At 41.9% G+C, this 18,194-nt stretch overlaps 1 protein-coding gene across 1 annotated transcript in view; it reads right to left on the reverse strand.

Annotated features, from left to right (window-relative positions):
- The window catches only part of khdrbs2 (KH domain containing, RNA binding, signal transduction associated 2), a gene marked incomplete at both ends in the record, with an annotated part of 55,010 nt that overhangs the window by 25,077 nt on the left and 11,739 nt on the right, over nucleotides 1–18,194 (reverse strand). The window contains 2 exons of the mRNA XM_080848749.1: nucleotides 2,971–3,087; nucleotides 17,613–17,740. Coding sequence (XP_080704875.1) covers nucleotides 2,971–3,087; nucleotides 17,613–17,740 — 245 coding nt within the window. The remainder of the gene's footprint in view (nucleotides 1–2,970; nucleotides 3,088–17,612; nucleotides 17,741–18,194) is intronic.

Below are 18,194 nucleotides of genomic sequence, written 5' to 3' on the forward strand. Positions count from 1 at the left end.
GAGAGTCGGTGTGTGTCTCCCAAAACCCCAGAGCTTATTGCACATGCTAATGTATGCACACTTACAATTCACAATGAACTGGCACAGCCAAGCGGGTGCAGTAAACAAGCTAATGTTAAGGTTTTCCAGTCAAACTCAATAGAGTGTCAGATTATACCCCTTCCATAATCAACTCCTATATAATCAATGCAGCAGAACAATGGCTCTGCAAAATGCAATCCGAATGAAGACGCTTAAGAGAGAGAGAAAGCTAACAAGTGAACTCCATCATCAACAGCCTGTGGGAAGCATTTTGTTGGCTAGAAAAGGATGGGAATTAATCATGCAAATACCTATTAAAGAGCCTCTGGTTTTGGTATATCGTGCCAAGTTCCATTAGTATGTGATGGTTTTTGGCAGGTATACCAACTCCATTCCATCGCTAAATGAAAATTATTTATACTTTCAACTCATTTGAGCATAATGACATTCCAGTGAAAGGAATGCATAATACAACCTTGAGCCCTTATCTAAAAAAAACCTATCATGTCAAAGTACAACATATCTTCAAATGGACCCTTTGTACTGTAAACCTGTGTGTATGTGTGTGTGTGTGTGTGTGTGTGTGTGTGTGTGTGTGTGTGTGTGTGTGTGTGTGTGTGTGTGTGTGTGTGTGTGTGTGTGTGTGTGTGTGTGTGTGACTGTGTGTGTGGCTATGTGGTCATGATATGACATCCGCCTCTCCATACCTCCATAGACTGGATACCCCCTCTCCCATGTCAGAAAACATTTACAAATAATATTGATGAAAAAGCCTTACTAATCCATTTGAATGAGTCAATACTTCTGTTTTGATGTTTAATTGGTCTGATCACCAATTGGTCACCAATCACTTTGATCTATGTGGAGTAGACATTCACTTTCTGGCATGTGGGAAAGAATATAAGTCAACATTCACATGCCTTTTGTGTCCACACATACACATGACTGTCAAAGCAGTTTTTTTCTGTTTCACATGGTAGTGTTGAGTGCAAGAATTCCCTATCCTCAAGTAAGGAGGAGTATTCTTATGGACTTTCTCCACCATTTTTTCCCCATGTTCCTCACTATAGATATCGCCAATAAGACTTCCTTGCTTCTTGTTACCACTCATTTTACATTTAGCAGTCATCCATACCCCAAAATACACAACATGCTTGTTAAACTTCCTCCAAATGTGTTCTAACTGAAATCAAACGGCATAGTTCAGTTCATTTGATTCACTCAGTACCAGACCAGAACCCTCTCTCTACTGTACACCTAAATGCTACTGCTGTTTTCTAAACTAACCTAAATCTAAACAGATGAATACACGCTGACAAAGCTCCTCACTTTAACTGTTCACCAGCCTATACAAACTATACTATAATATACTAATAAGAGACATTAAATAGGGGGGCACTGTGGCTCAAACAGTAGCCCCGACCACATTGGCTTGACGCTCAAGAAGGTCACGGGTTCGAATCCGGCCAGATGCCATTTCTCCTGTCCACTCCCCACCTCTTCTCCCTCTCATTTCCTGTCACAATCTTCACTGCTCTGTCAATTAAAGGCATAAAAAGCCCAAAAAACAAATCTTCAAAACAAAGAGACATTAAATAACCATACAATGCAAAATCATGCAATGGGAATGTCTGACATGGCAAAAACAACAAAACAAAATAATATCCAAACCTGATGACACATAAATGCAAACAAACAACCAACTGATTGATGCTCGGTTGCTTTCAAGAATCTCCCCCAGTGGAAGGCAAGCTGTGCATAAGAATTCTCTTCACCTGGTTCAAAAAACTCCTTTTCGCCCACCACTAGCTTCCCACTGTGAATATGTTCAATAGGAAATCCCTGACAGAAAGACACATGCTGTCTGAAATATTCTCTTGCAGTCTCACAAAATTACTCTTTCAAAGACACAGATCTGGAAGTTGATAGTAGTCAAGTGCAATCGCAGCTCTGTGGTTATAAACCATTTCACTGCAATGGGGGAAGAATAGAGTGAATTCAGTCTGTGGATGAGTTGGGCCTCTTATGGTAATATTACTCCAATTGAGGTTAAGTTGCCTTTTGTACCCTTTCGAAGGATATCTGCTTAATAAAAAACATGTCAAAAAGGGCCTGCCTTTAGAATACTACCTAGTGGACAGAAGCATAGTATTCTTTGCCGATTTAGGATGCTGACTGACCATCTTGTCTACCTGAGATTAGTATTCAACTGACTATACCTTAGAAAAGCCGACACAAGCCTATAGTGCCGCAGGAGCTATCGATAGCTGGGGTAGCCAAAGATGAACTACATCATAGCTGTCTGTAATGACCACTGTTTCCTTGGAGCCTGGTTCTTTTGTCTCTGCCCAGCGGTGATCTTATGCTCAGACCCTTGCAGCAGCAGCTTCTTTGGGACCACCAGTCAAGAGGATAAATAGGATGACTGAGTAACAGGCTCTGCATGCGTGTGACTGTGTGTGTGTGGGGGTGGACAGAGAGCCTTTTTTTTCTGGAGCATGTTTGTCAGATTCTGACTAGTATGGAATCAGTTCTCCTTGTATTGTGGTGCAGATGAGGCATCATTCACATAACACTCATGGTGCTTTACTGTCTGACATTTCTATTTCTACTATTCTGTTCTACCTTTCTACTAAAAATGTGAATCCAGATAACTGTTGTGTGTATACAGTTGTGCTTCTGAAATAACAATACAGCATTTGGCTGCATACACAATGATGTACTAAACTTAAGTTTCAGATTAAACATGAACAAATAGTTTTGCTTCTCATTCTTGTTGTCTGACAGCTACATTACTATGGTAACTGACACTGGGATTAAGAGTGAACACAACATGCAGACAGACACTGTGATAATCTTCTGGGATATCTTTTAAAAGGAAAATCACATTTTACTCAAGCATTCAAACCACTGAGGAGATATTCAGAGATTAAAGGGATGTCATCTTACCTTGGCTTTGTCGCGCATCGAGCCCTTCCCCAGAATAGACATCTTTGCTCCTGTTTCTTCTTGTAATCTTTTCATGGAATTGCCTCTGGGCCCGAGCAGCTTCCCAACAAAATTAAACTAGAAGAGAAAAGAGAAAAAGTCAGCCAGCCTGCTCACCCCTTTGACCCTTCATTATTATTAACTTTCAAAAACAACAGCAAAAACAACAAGAAAAAAAAGTCTCATGTCTGGGTAAAGCTTAAAAAAAAAATGGCGTTTACGAAGGAGTTACCGGGTCAACAAACGGCAAATATCTACCCTATCATTTTCTCCACGGCGGTGCGATATTAAGCTCAGTTCTTCCATTCCCCTTCCCATGACTCTCTCTGTCCTTTCCCTCTGTTTCTCTGCCTTCTAACTATTTTCAGTTTCCGCCCGGAATGGTATAACCTGGAATCACTCGTCTGTGTTGCTCAGTGTAGCCGCCGAAGTCAGTTGGGCATGTCATTCACCCGCTTCTCTCTTTGATGATACAGCGGCGTTCCGAAGCCTGACAAGTTCTTGGGAACGATCCAGAGGTCAGTGGCTGGATGAAGTGTAGAATAATGACTTTCTCTCCTGCGGGAATCCAAGTAATACTGTCCAGATGATGAGCAATCAAGCACTTGCCCGAGGGCTTTTACTGACATTTGTAGACTCGTTGTGGATGCGTGGTAGTTAAGATTAGAGGTGGCTGACATCTTATTTATTTGGCCCTGTCTTGAGTCTCACTGTGGTTTTGTGGTTCATCTCCTTTAGTGAGTGTGCTTTTAGAGGATCAATGCTCATCTTACTGCGGTCATCTTTCACCCTAGTGAAAAAACCTCAGTGATTGCTTCTCCAGTTTTATCAACACCCCTAATGGACAAATGTCACTGCAGGGATATGAGATAAACAAAGTAAAGCTATAGCTTTGTTGCTAGGTTGCTTGGTTTCCTTATGTCTCACTCTTTATGGGCAGTAGATTGTGCTATTGGGTATGATGACAGAAGAAACTGCCTGCTTTCAGTCATATCACTGAACTCTCCATGTTTTCAATTTCTTTCAGTATATTTCTTCAGTAATTGAACATTAAGCATCTATTACAGTCCTGCAGTGCTGCATATGGTAAATTGCTGCTCAGCCTCCAGAATGCAATAACTAGCGATAGAACGCCACTGATACACACCATAAATGACGCCATGCTTGTGCTTGTCTCAGGGCGTGTCGAAACATGTACCTCACTGGAAACTAAACTTAACTAAACCAAAGGCCGTTAAGTGTTACGAGGGTCTCGTCAGTCAGATGCACTACTGAGCCCGCCATGATAAGCATGATCATCGTCGTGGCGCTCTCTTTCGCTCTCTGTCTCTCATCTCCCTCTTCTCTTTTTCGTTTTCTGCGGAGGTGCTGCCTCAGGTTTCAGCGCCCAGTGGTGTTTGCCTTCCTCCTGCAGGCTCCATTTGACAGGAATATCCTGCAGCTGGCTACGAGCCCTCGAGCAGATGGCTGCCTCGGCTTCGGTGCAAAGAGAAAAAAGCTCACCAGGCGTCTGCCGAAGTGGCCTGTTTTTATTAAGCTAATGAATGTCTGGAGCATCTTGGCGGCTCCAAGGTGGCCGATTCGGGCTTTATTAGGAGGCACGGTTCGGTGTTAAATGAGCTCTGAAACGATGTAAGCCAACCCCTGCAGTGGCAGACACGCCTCAGACCTGCAGAGGCCCCAGCATCCAGTTTGGATGTTGTGAATCTAACGCAGTAGAAAAACCTGTCCAGCTAAAAGTCATGACCTTACGGCAGATTGTTCAGTGTAATCTCTGTTCTACCCATCTGGATAAGAGAGTGAATGGACTTAAAACTCTGCTGTCTTTCATTAGGGTATCCAGCAAAATATGAACAGTAAAGAGAATACAGAGTCCAGATTTCACGAATTAAGTCGAGGATGAATGGATCTTCGAGGCAGTGCCTATTGAATCCATTGAGAGCAGCGTAGGCCTAGTGTCTATTTGGCCTAAGGATTACCTCAAGAACCCACAACTGGTTGAACAAATGACTTTTTCACGCACGAGTTCCCATGTGAGCGACTAGCTCCCCTATGCGCTGGCCAGCAATCCCATTCACATTGATTCGTCTGTCAATGCTTTTCTCAGGACGTCCGCAGGGCCACTTGGACCACTAAAAGCTCCATTTGTGCATCATTCAGTCTCTGTGGCAGACATATTCTTGTAGGAATCCATTAGAAACCATTTGCTCACTGACGTGGTTAATTTGATTCTGGTCATTTCTGGGGGTCTAATATCCTCATACTTCTGACATATTGGTTGGTAGAGCCACTGCAAGGGAATCTTGTATTCTCGACATAATCTGACAATCTAATAATGGCCAACATCTTGTACTTAGACGATCAAAGGGAAACGCTGCTGTTCTATGGAGCACTAGAAACCAAAGTAATTATGATATATGTATTGTTTGTTATTAAGCATGTCTTTATGTTCTGAATGTATTTTATGCAAACATTTCTTAATCCAGGTCCAGTTTATGAATGATTACCGTAATCAGATGTATTAGATTATGTTACTTAAGTAGTACATAACTGTAAAGACTCATGGATTTTTTATATTTCTCATGTCTACTGAACGTGACACTGGATCTCACAGATCTCACTAAATCTCATGGATTTTCACTCCCAATAGCATAGAACAATAATTAAAAGTCCATTAGACTGCTGTGCAGTGCGAGTGCGAGTGAGAGACTGCCATGTTTGCACTGTGCAGCAAACCATGTCTGTGTAGCAGTTTAAGGCTACTTGTCAACGATATTTCAATATTCAGCATCTGAACAACTTCTTTTCTCTAGGCAAACCAGACCTGTTTACGAAACGTCACAATATGCTTTACACATACTGTGTTTTGTGTGTGTGTGTGTGTGTGTGTGTGTGTGTGTGTGTGTGTATGTGTGTGTGTGTGTATGTGAGGGGGAGGGATGGGATGGGTTTTTCATTGGTTTGAATCACTGACCTCACGGATATCAGTCATGTTAACTTGACAGGTATAAGTAATATGACACCTGTGTTTGTGGGGTTGGTAAAGGATATCCCTGATAACGGCTGTGATCTGGCCATAGGATGAGTGCCGAGGCCAACACAGAGGCGGAGTGCCACATGTACTCACGTTAACATGCGGCATATTGCTTTTAACAGCTCTGCTACCAACTTATTGAGTTTGATGACACCAGATTTTGATTTCTTTTGTTTATTTTGATATTTCTTTTGGAGTGTTCAGCATCGAGCGTTGCCAAGCAACAAATATAATCATTCTCTAGCCATATAGCCAAATAAAATATACGATACATAGTATGCAAGGCACTATAAAGTATTGCCTCATTACATTAGCTCAATTCTGCTTGCAGAGTGCAATCTCCCGAGAGAATTAGAGAACCACGTGGCTAGTTTCTCTTTCCTTCGAACACACGAAAACAGCTAACCTGCCACATCAAAGAATCTCCTCGAAATGATCTCCCTGTCACACACAAATGATGTCCCTGTCACAAGAGCTCAGCATTCAGCCCATTTTTTGATTGAGCGGCACTCCTTTCAAATTGCCTTTACCCGCAATCTACATTTTAATGCAGCACTTCAGGTACAAAGAGGTGCACCGCGGAGGATGGCTGCTCAGATTTTGTCCCTCACCTGCTGTCACACTCCCAGGGGCATTGATACAAATGATACTCCTCCATTTGTGCTCCTGCGAGCAGCAGCACTGTTCAACACAATTGAGAGCATTACACCGAATGTGACCTCTTTTGAGTGTAATACATGAGTGCTCCCAATTTGGAGCGCTTCCTTAGCGAATTACAATTCATCTTGCCACAGTTAATACTGAGACATATAGCGCTGGGGCTTAGGTGAAGCAGGCGTGATGAAAGAGCAACCCCATGTGCGGCTTCAATACTTTATCATGGGAATCAGGGTAGTATTCACTGTGTGTGCAGCTTAGGCTCATTTTAATGCAGTTTATCATGGTTTCAAATTCAGCAAAGGAGAATGCCCACATAGGAAAATATTCTCTCCAGCAGAAGAGGAACATGTTTTGCGATGGACTGACACTCATCTCATTCAACTGGTTTGGTCTGAATCTCGATTAAATAGAAATCTTTGTGTTTCAATTAAGGATCCGAATATAAATATACTATACTTCTAGTTTCAGGCAACACGTGTTGTAACTTCACTGTTAAGTTCAGCTTCTGAGAGAATGGCATTTGGAAAGGGTATGAAAGTTACCCTAACCTTCTCAAACACCAACCACAATAAATGTGAAATGAATTTAAGTGAGTTTAAGTGTTCGATGTGTCACAGCTAACCTTTCCAGCAACACACCCAGAAGAAAATGATTTGTGGCACTAAATGGCTTACCTGAATGTTCTTCCTGGGGATTTTGTCTAAAGTCAAAATGGGGGACATAAAACCTCAACCAAAAACCTAGTAAATTACCCCACCAGCCCAGAACTGAAGTCTGAGATAAGACCTACAGATGGGGCGCTAGGCTAATGCTGCCAGTTCGCTGAGCTGTGCTGCTGGCTAGACATGGCTTCAGTGTGATATGGGGATTATGTCTGGTGGCAAAGGTCTATCCTCTAATGACCATAAGAGACACCTTGGCTGAAGAGTGACAGCGGACAGAAGCGTTTGTGTTCTGATGGACTTGGGCTGAGGTCTAGAGGCCTTGGCAGGTTAGAGATGCTCAGGACAGCTGTCCCTAACTAGGCTTCAGTAGGGGAGAGTGCCAGGATATATATTTCTGCAGAGCCCATATACATCAACAACATGTCTACTCTAAACACAAGAGTGAAGATGCTATTACAACATTTACGTTTATTAATACTTTGTAAAAGTTGAACAGCCTGAAATGTAAACATTTATGAGGGATTTCATTGGTAAAGAGATATCCATAGTGTGTAATTTCAATTTCAAGCAGTCCTGACAAAGACACACAGTGAGGGATAGCCTACAAATAGCTATTTCTGAATCATGTCCTCATGAATGTGATTGGCCACTGTGATCAACCAATGTGACAAGAAACAAACTGTCAATTTATTTTCTCAGTGGTCAAACAGTTGTGTATAGTGCATTTACCCACAGTGAGAAAACCTGCAGGCGTGTAAAAGTGTGTGTGTGTGTGTGTGTGTGTGTGTGCCACTGTCTGACGGAGCACAAGCAGCTATATGAGTGAAAAGAAAGATGCCAGGCGGGACCATAAGTCTATGATGAATATCCCGCATTAATAAAGCCACATTAAGCCACGGCTCAGGGGGGAAACGGCACAGATGTTTGGTAAACAAACAGGACATTAAGACTACCTGTGGGGCCTCGAGGCAAGCAGGTTAGCGGAGTTATTACGCGTGCAAATGAAATCACCCCCACCCCCTGCCGAGGCCTCTCATATCTTATTGCCCGCCTAGCACTGTTTTCATTCAGGGTTGAGCTGTGGCAGCACAAAAGGCCATCATAATGAATCAGTCATAGCAATCCTCTTCATATTCACAAAATCTTGTTCATTTTCGCTTGTAAGGTAGCCTGGATGTGACATAACACCACTCAAAGCCTCTTTACCGTAGCTACGCACAGTTGAGTGTTTTCCAATGATTGGGCAGGAACAATTTGGGGTTTATTTCCCGTACAGAGATGATCAGCTTTACTACTTTTCGATGGGTCCTGAGGGGTTCATTTCCCTGTGACCGGTCTCAAACCGCTTCAGCTGAACAGTTAGCTTCGCTAAGCTTTATTTAGCTAATCTTGCAAACAGTGGGAGGAAAGCCCATTATCTTTGCTTTGTTTGTAGGGACATAAATAACCTTGTTGAAAATAGAAAAAGAAGATAGAAAAGATGCAACACGCAAATGGTGAGGCAGGTATCTGGAGAGATAGTGTTGTACAACTGCTTAACACTTTCAGTTTTTTTCCCCCCATTGGTATGCAATAGGATTCTGTTTGGAATCTTATCTGTGTGCAACACCTTTAACAAGGTTGGTGCTCTTTGGGGACTGAGGATTTACTTGTCAAGGAAACAATAGGATTAGGTTGTCCACTGAGATTGTCTTACCCTCCATGTAAAGTTCATGGTTGCAGGAAGCTGATAAGTAAGACTTTGTCAAGAGCACAACAGTTCACGCTGCCCTGTGATATTTCGATACAAGTCTTTTGAAAACTTTACAAATGTTGCAGAGGAAAAAAACGTGTGACAGACAGGTTCATAATTTAGTCTTTGTCTAAATTACCATAACCAGTTAATTGCTTTAGCTTGTTTGAGTCAATGCTGAATTAATCAACATCATGATTTTCACATTTAAAGCATTAAAATACCTCAGCTCTCAACTAAAATGTTTTCCAAGCAAACTGTAACACCTCGTGATCCTACTGTGTGAAAGGGCATACATTTAAGTCACATTTTCATTACTCCTGAAATAGCCTATTTTGCTTCTCAATTTTGAGTCTGATTTATCTGAATGTTTTTCACGCCCTGCACAACCACCTATTTTGTAGTTGCAAATCATTAATGTTTCGTCAACGCTTTATGACATTATGGTAAATTAAATCTTGTTCCCATACCATGGGGTATACTTAATCCCAGAGAGAGAGAGAGAAAGAGAGAGAGATCAACACATTCATTATCCCACCCTAAAACATGGCAGCTCAAGCATGCTTGATGCTTGTGTGTAATGGCGTTTACAGGGCTGTTGGCTCAGAGCATCTGTATGCAGATGGCTGCATCTCCCTCAGCATTAAGATGGTCTCACATCTGGCCTGACTGTCACACAGCACAGCACAGCCTAGCCCAGCCCAGCATACCTGCCAGAGGGGAGCCATAAAACAGGGAGGTGGCTGCTAATGAAAAAGCATATCCATAGGTTCGGTTGGCCCTTTGGGGGGGGGGGGGGGGACTTTAAAAGTCTAAGAATGACAATGAAATGTGGAAGTTAAAAGGAACCATTCTTTTTACAGAAAAAGAAAAATGACATGAGCACATTATTCATTCAATGGGTTCAGCTGCCCAGCCCTTCAGGAAATCACAATTACATTATTTGAATTATACACTGTAGGTATACATGTGTCTTATTTCTAGCTGGTGAATCTGTTATGAAAGCTTCATTCCACTTCCAGTTCCCCCATACGTTAAAACTGAGTCTTAATTTACCTCTATCTTAAAGATAATGGTTATATCAGAGAATTTTACATTATGTTGGTTTGATTTATGTTTGATTTAGGAGGTGACTGTTTGACAGTTTACAGATTGGATATTGTTTGGGTTGTAGATGTTATTTTACAGCTAGGGATCTCTCCAGTTGTTGGCCTCTCAGGTTTACAGGGTTATTTCAAGACAGCTGCCCATCATTTTAAGGCTCAGTCTTGTGCGGTGACTACAGCATGAGAACACATTTCCCCCCAGCTAATTACAGGGAGGAGGTGCAGCAGGCAGACTGGTTTGCATATGGAAAGCCCTCTCCCGCTGGAAGCATCTGTACCCTGTAACCAATGCAAATCTGGCCCAGAAGTGTTCATTTCATTTGCAGGTGTCTGACAGGGGAGTTTTATTCCAATCCTTCATACTATCTCCTGTGAATGAAATGCATTTGTGAACAACACAGCAAGTGAACGAATGAGGTGAGAAGCTAAGCTCTGGCTGATTTTGCCTGTTTGTGGTGAGAACAGTGGAGACACTGACTGATTGGCAGAGATACTACTGCTGAAAGGAAGGCAACAGGCTGAGCTTTGACTACATTTTCTCAGAATCGCAATTTGAGCATACAAAAAACCTCCAATGCAGGAAAAAACAGACTTAGGTTTGTGCATTTCATATGCCAAGGTACTCTTGTCTTTTTTTCCATTTGTAATGCTGCTGATCAAAGGGGTTTATCTCTGAGTAAGTAGGACCACCAGGACTCATCAAACTATTTTGTTAAAACACTGTGATGTGTAAAAACCTCTGTGTGATTGATAGACCCTCCTGATCCCCCTCCGAAATCTCCCAAGTTACATAGGGGGTTGCCATGACAACCACATCTTTGATGTTACCCGATAGCCATGGTGGTTCTCCCATCCATTTCTTGGACTGCTTTCATCTCATGTAAAAGACTCCAGCTGGACTTCAGTTTGTGTTATCTGGTGGCCTGTTTGAGCAGGACTGCTTTATTTGTTTGCATGGTTGCTGGTAGGGTGCTAGACAGCTTGCGTATTTGGATAGGACTACACTGGTTAGCATCCAGGATGAGGGAAGCGTATGACAAGGCTGTGTAGAAATTGAACACAGGATCAGAACCATAAATGAATGATCTTATGCTATGCCTAAGTGTTTAGAATTTGTTTTTGTTTCCCTTAGTGCAATACATTCTGCTTTAATTAAGTATGTGTGTGGGCAGAGGAGAACTAGAGAAACGGAAAGCTAGATGATGCCTATGTTCACTATTTGATATAAGAATTTTTTTTACGTAAAGCATAATGCCTGCAAACTGCTCGTTATTGTGAAATTAAAGAGTGATCGATCTTTTGTTCCTTCTAAAGAATGTCTGAAGGTGTCATTGTGAACCACTCACTCGCTGTCAGCTTTTGACATTGTGACACCCAGCGATAGCCACTTCTGTTCACAGCAGGAGAGATTAAATTAGCAAGAAAATTCTTAAAACGCAACTCCAAAAGAACAGGCTTTCCAACGCGCAGTGACAAAAAAATGAATGGCTCTCCAACTGTGACTTTGCCCTGTTCACACAAGACCAAGAGAAAAGTCAATAGGCACCTGACTGCTAGGTTGGCTCTGGTCTATTGGCTGGACAAAAAAAAAAATATCCCCCATGGTAATTCTTAATAACATAGACCTATTAGGCCCACAACAGAGCTCCAATTAAAAAGATGTTTGTTTTTAAATGTGGTGCAGTTTCACAGCCTGCAAATGGGCAATAATGTCCTGTTGTCTGTGATGCTATTTTTTAACGGTCGCTCAAGTTCAAATCCGTAAAAACTAAATGGCCTGACAGGGCTGAAGGACTTAGCTAGCCTCATGAAATCAACCATTCAAAGAGAACACCAACACCCTGGAAGTCAATCCAGTGATGCATTTACTATGTGCTTCACCAACAAATCCATCTGTAAAGAAACAGAGGATTTTGTAAGGCAACAGTAGGAGCTGACCCACAAGTTAACCACTGGACTCTAAGCACCTGCGTCAATAAACTATCATCTTCATACGGAGGCTTTATACACAATCTCAGGTCAGATCGCAAGCATATGAAGCAAACAACCAGGCAGAAACATTGATTTTTTTTCACAGAGCTCAATGATAAATCGACCTGAGGTTGGTGTGATTCCTTCAGCCTGAATGTATGACTGATATTCCAACAAACACATAAGTCTCCAACTATTGTAAAATACTTCATGAAGAAACCACACAGGGTAAGGGGGGTAAATAAAACAGATACTGGATCTCGCCTTTCATGGGCATAATGTTTACAATTTGGAGCCCTTGAAATGTCAAACCAGAAAATACCACATAAAACTATAAGATGCTGAAACAATATAAATAATAGAAACAAGTAACTTGTCTGAGAAAATGTAAGTAAGACGAGTAAATGTCTTTAAGAGGTCTATTTGAGATTTGAGCGTGTTTTGTCAGTGGACCAGAGCTATTACAGGTTTTGAAGTTACAGCAGCTCAAAAACGGAGATGGGGAACAGTCTGCACAACTTCTAGCTTAATTGCATAAATTAATACCAGCCCACTTTAATGAGAACATCAAAGAATCTTTGTTTGACTAGAGATCTGTCCCAGTCACAGCAGACAGAATCTTGCTGAGAGATTTGCCTGCATGGCTTTCCATGTGACAAGATTTACACAGAGCAGCCCTAGCAAAATAATTAAATGCAAGCTGTGATATACTGTATTCCTGTTACTAGGAGAAGTCAGACAGTGGTCCCAAGTGAAAAGGGCTATTCTCTCTCTCTCTCTCACACTCTCTCTTTCTCACTCTCTCTCTCTCTCTCTCTCTCTCTCTCTCTCTCTCTCTCTACAAACTCTCTGCTTTGCCTTGTGGTATCTTTTTAAACATGCTGCAGTATTTGTTGCAAACAAATTTAACTTGATACAATAAAGATATGCAAACCTAGTGTCAAGGAAGGGCATGAGCAAAAACATTTTGAACATTCATTGAGATTGCTGCTATGGTAACCTAGAAAAGAATAATGGTTTTCCTACACAGCTATCTACCATAATTCAGGAATTTGTTTCTTGCCTTATAGCATAGATAAGACCCCACGTCAATGTTCTGGTGCCAGGGTTGTGGTAAGTACAAAGACCAAATTCATTACTATGTATTTATGTTGGAAACAGGTCAAGGTTCATACAGTGTAAAGTAGTTGTTTTGTTTAGTGAATGTTATCCAAGGCTTTGCAAACATGAACTTCTTTTTTTTTTTTTGCTGAATGGGCATCAGACATGCTACACCGGATTAGTGCAAATCTACAGTGTATATAACTTGTACTAGGCCATTCAGTTATATACAAGAGTGAAATTATGCTTGATCTACTGTAAGTTACATGCGTAATTGTACTCAGCGTAAATGTTTTAAAATGCCTGAATGCGCTGACAATGGTTGCATGCTGTCTACAGTGGTTCCATTCTCACATCCAGAAAACAGCCTTTATCTTTCAAGCCACCCATAAAATTGAGACAAAAGAGAACGAAGAGGAGGAGGATGAGGATGAGGAGGAGGAGGACGCTTGGGTGGAGTGGGTTACAGCTGTTAGCAGCTGTATTTGCTGTACGCCAGCACATCAAACAGCACAGCAGCTTCACCGTGCACAGTGGATCCACAGAGACGGTCCCCCCTCCTCATCTCATCTCCTTACCTGACCTCGCCAGCTTCTCCTCGTAACCTGTCTGGGTCTCACAGCTCCAATTATCCCGCCCCAAGATCACGATCCCACTGTAAACCGACCCAGCGGAGCTCCGAGTCATTCTTTGGTCAGGATATGCTTATTCTGATGACAAGCCCCATCTGTTGGCTCATTCTAATACAGGAGAGTGTTTTCTGCATTCGCTTTTAAGGCCGATATGTTATGCTTTGCCATCAAATTGCTCACAGACACCAGGTGCAGGTGGTGAAATAAACTGCCCCCTCAAGACAGCCATGAATGGGAACAGGCAAATTATTGGTTCATATGGGTAAAAAAGCCTGCAATGGACTACGTAAATTGGATACAAAAATCTGCAGGATTGGGGTTTAATGATGTTTCTATTGCGAGTATTTTGATGCACCTTTGCCAAGGTGATGCCCACTTTGGATGTGGAGGAAGACATGTCCTTGTATAAGACTGGGAATATTTGTTCAAACGAGCCAATGATGAAATGTCACACAGCATTGGAGCAGTGGAAGCTAATAGGAAAAAAAGCTTGTCATTTCAAAATGTCTCAAAGAGCACTGTTGCCTTTTATAAAACCACTGAGAATGGCAAATCTAAACGTGGTCCATCTGTTTCAATCAGGAGACAAACTCTATCATAGCTGCTGTCAGGCTCAAAACTGGTTTTGACATCACTTGGGGCAAAATAACCCTGTCAAAACAATCTGTTTGCGTATCAGTGAAATAAAATGGTTGCAAATACGGTACGGAGAGTAAAGGAAAAGACTTTCTTTATTTCTTTGATGGTTTATCTTGGCCCATGGGTATGACGCTGTTACAGTGATGAAGTTTGGTGATAGTCCATCAAAACTGAGACTGATTTCAAGAACATGTTTTGGTAAACGATGCTGTTAGAGAGAATACATAGTGATGCTCAGGGGTTTATACTGTAGCTATCCACAGGTCAACTATTTGGCCATTACAGATGTAAGCTCCTACAATCAAGTATGCCTTTCAAGTGTGATTACTCAGGATCTCCTAATTTTATATGGTGACAAGCACCGTGAAAGGGCTAGACGCAGCAGCAATGGGAATAAATAAGAATATAATAACAATATGCAGGGATACCAGTTTTTGTTCATTTCAGTGGCACAGGGCAGCGTACAATCAAGCATAAATTGTCTGAGCCTACAGTGGGTGTAGTAATTAAGTATTTTTTTATCAGCCAATCACAATGATTTAAAAATAGCTTATTAATGTTCACACGGATCTCAGTAATTTTTCTGCAATGGAGCAAAAAGCAAATTCAAGGATGCGAAAAGAGCAGTTTACGCCAGAGGAGATGGAGGTTCTTGTGTGGGAGCTCCAAGCCCGACATGGAATTATGGCTAGAATTGCCAGCTGGCCTCCTCATTTCACAGAGGTACAGACAGCCTGGACCAAGTCACTGAACGCGTCAGTGCAAATGGCTTTGGTACTCTGAGAGCTGCTGCACCGTGTAAAAGGCGGTTCAATGATGTTAGGCGGAGAGAGAAGCAGAAGCTTTCCTATAAAATGAGACAGAGAGAGCAGGGAAACAGCAGGGGGTCCCTCCAGCTGCCAGCCTCTGACCCCAAATGAGGATCTGGCAACATCATCTCTACCAGCCGAGAGCGTGGCAAGCTTTGGTGGCATACATATTGGCATTGCAGGTAATAATGTGAGTGGTTTTCATCATATAATATAAAAAATATGTGCACACTAGTCCATTCAATCACTATAATTCAGAATAAATGAATTCAATATAAATGAAACGAAAAAAATGTAATGAAGGCGCATCGTTAACCTCCATCAGAGTGACTGGGAACTGCTGCTGAGCAGCAACCCAGCCCAACAACTCCTTGGCCTCACGGGGACGCTGGACTACAGTGATGCTCACCCTCCTCCAGGGTTCCCTACATGTCTCCACAGACCTCTACCACCCCTCTTCCCTCTGGTGTATGCACAAGGCAGAAGGCAGAAGATGAAATTAATTTAAATAAAATCCTGTCATTGTATTAAATGTGTGGTTTGTGTTTATATACGCTTACTGAGGAAACAAGTGTCCTGCTAACTGGTCCCTCCTTTGATATGGGTGGCCTGTCCAGCTGTCAGCCGCTGCTGCTGGTACATGCAGTTTGGCCTCCCTTTGCAGCAAATGTGTCCTCTGACATGTGTTGCTATCCACGATCCATGGCAATATTGTGCAAAAGACGACATGCCACGAAGAAGGCACTTCTTTTCTGAGTGCTGTTTTGTTATGTGCAACCTGCCCAAGCATCTGAAAGGCATTTCTAACAGGACAAATGTTCACTCAATCACAGACCTGCCGCTTGACAACACAATATTGAATTGCCATTGCTACTGAATGGTTGGCTTAATGTATGGCAGGATAAGCCAGGTGTGTCTCTTAAAGGCCACCAATCCAAAGGCGCACTGCTCAGGAAGGCTACAGGAACAGCCACATTCTCCTAAATGAAAGAGTCGTGTGTAGAGCAAGGATAGTAAGCGACCACATTAGTAACCTTACAATTTGCGTCACGGATCACTTGAACATTGATGGAATGAAACCCTTTACGATTAACGTAGATATGCCCATGGACAGGGAGCACACACAACTGAATGTGCATATAGTCCATTACACTCAAGACCGCCCAGGAACCAAAGGCATTCAAAGACTGACTCTTTGTTACGCGCTGGATATCAGGTGATGGAAAAACTATAAACTGTGGTGCTCTGCGAACAAGGGAGGTGGTGACTGCATGTGTCTGAACCTAAAGCCAACTGGGCCAGGGGATGCCGGAAGTATCCAGTAGCGTAAAAAAGGCCAGCGCTGCTGTTACTGTCAAGGCAACGGGAAGGGTTGTTTATCCAGGTCGAGACCAGTGAGATGGCAGATGTAATTAACAGCCACTGGGGGAGATATCTCCAGCAACCCTGACCGGTGAGGTTCATGAATGTGGTAACTAATACCCCACATGGAATAAATACATTCAGAAGTTCAGAAGCGATTATTGCAATGTTATTAACCTAAACTAAAAGAACAATGTTCTTTAGGACATTTTTTTTTATATCTGCTTCAGTTAGTCTGCCCAGAGCACCTTTTGGATGATTTTGGGAGAAAAATGAACATCCATCCAACAGTGCAGTCACTACCGAAACAGTGCAGTCACTACCGAAACAGATAAATTGAACTTGAAAATTTGGTAAAAAATTCATTTCTATGGATTTCATTGTGAAAACCTTCAAGAAATATTTGTAAAAATACACTTTAGAAAAGGGAAGGAAACACAATCTGAACAGGTCAATAATAATACTTTTTTACTATAGTAAATGTGATGTTTCGGTAGTGACAATTTTTGGAAGAGGAAAAACATTCCGACACATTCTGAAAATACAATATAAAACTTGACTGTTCTTTTACTAGATATGTGTACTTTAGATATGGTACAATATACATACGGACAAAGTTTAGGGAATAAACCATAAAAAAATTCAAAATATATCCGACATGACTTTGCATCAATTCGGTAGAATGGCCCATATATAATATCCAACTGCATGTGTGAACAGTATATCCAGCAGATCTATAGGAACATGACGGAGGTTGGCTTTAAATGAGAGCTGGTTGTCTGTGTCTGTAAGTATCAAATTTTGCTTCAGGTCATGCGCTATGTACTTTTGTGCGTTTCCAGCTGCGTTGCAATAAAATTAGAGCCGTTAGTGAATCTTAACGATAACTTACCTTAGGGTACTGCTGAACTGGGATGAGGACTCTTTCAGAAAGCTTAATGTTTTTGTTGCTGATGATATCCAGGTACTTCTTAACTTCACCATCTTTCCGTAGATCATCCCCTTCAAACTTCTCAATTTCTGAAAGGAAAATTCAATAAATTAATTTTATGTGTGAGGGTCATTTATCATGCCAGAGTTTCACAAGAGAAAGAGCTCACACTGAAATGAATTGAAAAAACGCTCAAACACCGATGAACTCTAGATTGTTATGCTGACTCTGAAAATTCAGGATAGTGTTGATATTAAAACCTTAAGACTCCGAATCATCCACTGCCAAACATGAGCTGGCAGAAGAGTTATAAACTGGAGACAGATTGCACGCAAGACCATTACTTCTTGCCTGATACATTTTTACAGCACTCACAGGAATTCAATTCAAGTCAAGCAGTCAAGAAATTAAGCTGTCACCTGGCTGTTTTAAAGCGGGTCTCTGAGCCCCTCCTACCCCCCAAATAAAGCCCCAACTCCCTCCTGACCCCAAGCCTCTCTGTCAGAAACAGACTCATGCTCTGCTGAATTACAACCCCAGGCC

Source organism: Sprattus sprattus (assembly GCF_963457725.1).
Source record: "Sprattus sprattus genome assembly, chromosome: 12".
In the NCBI taxonomy this organism is placed as follows: Eukaryota; Metazoa; Chordata; class Actinopteri; order Clupeiformes; family Clupeidae; genus Sprattus; species Sprattus sprattus.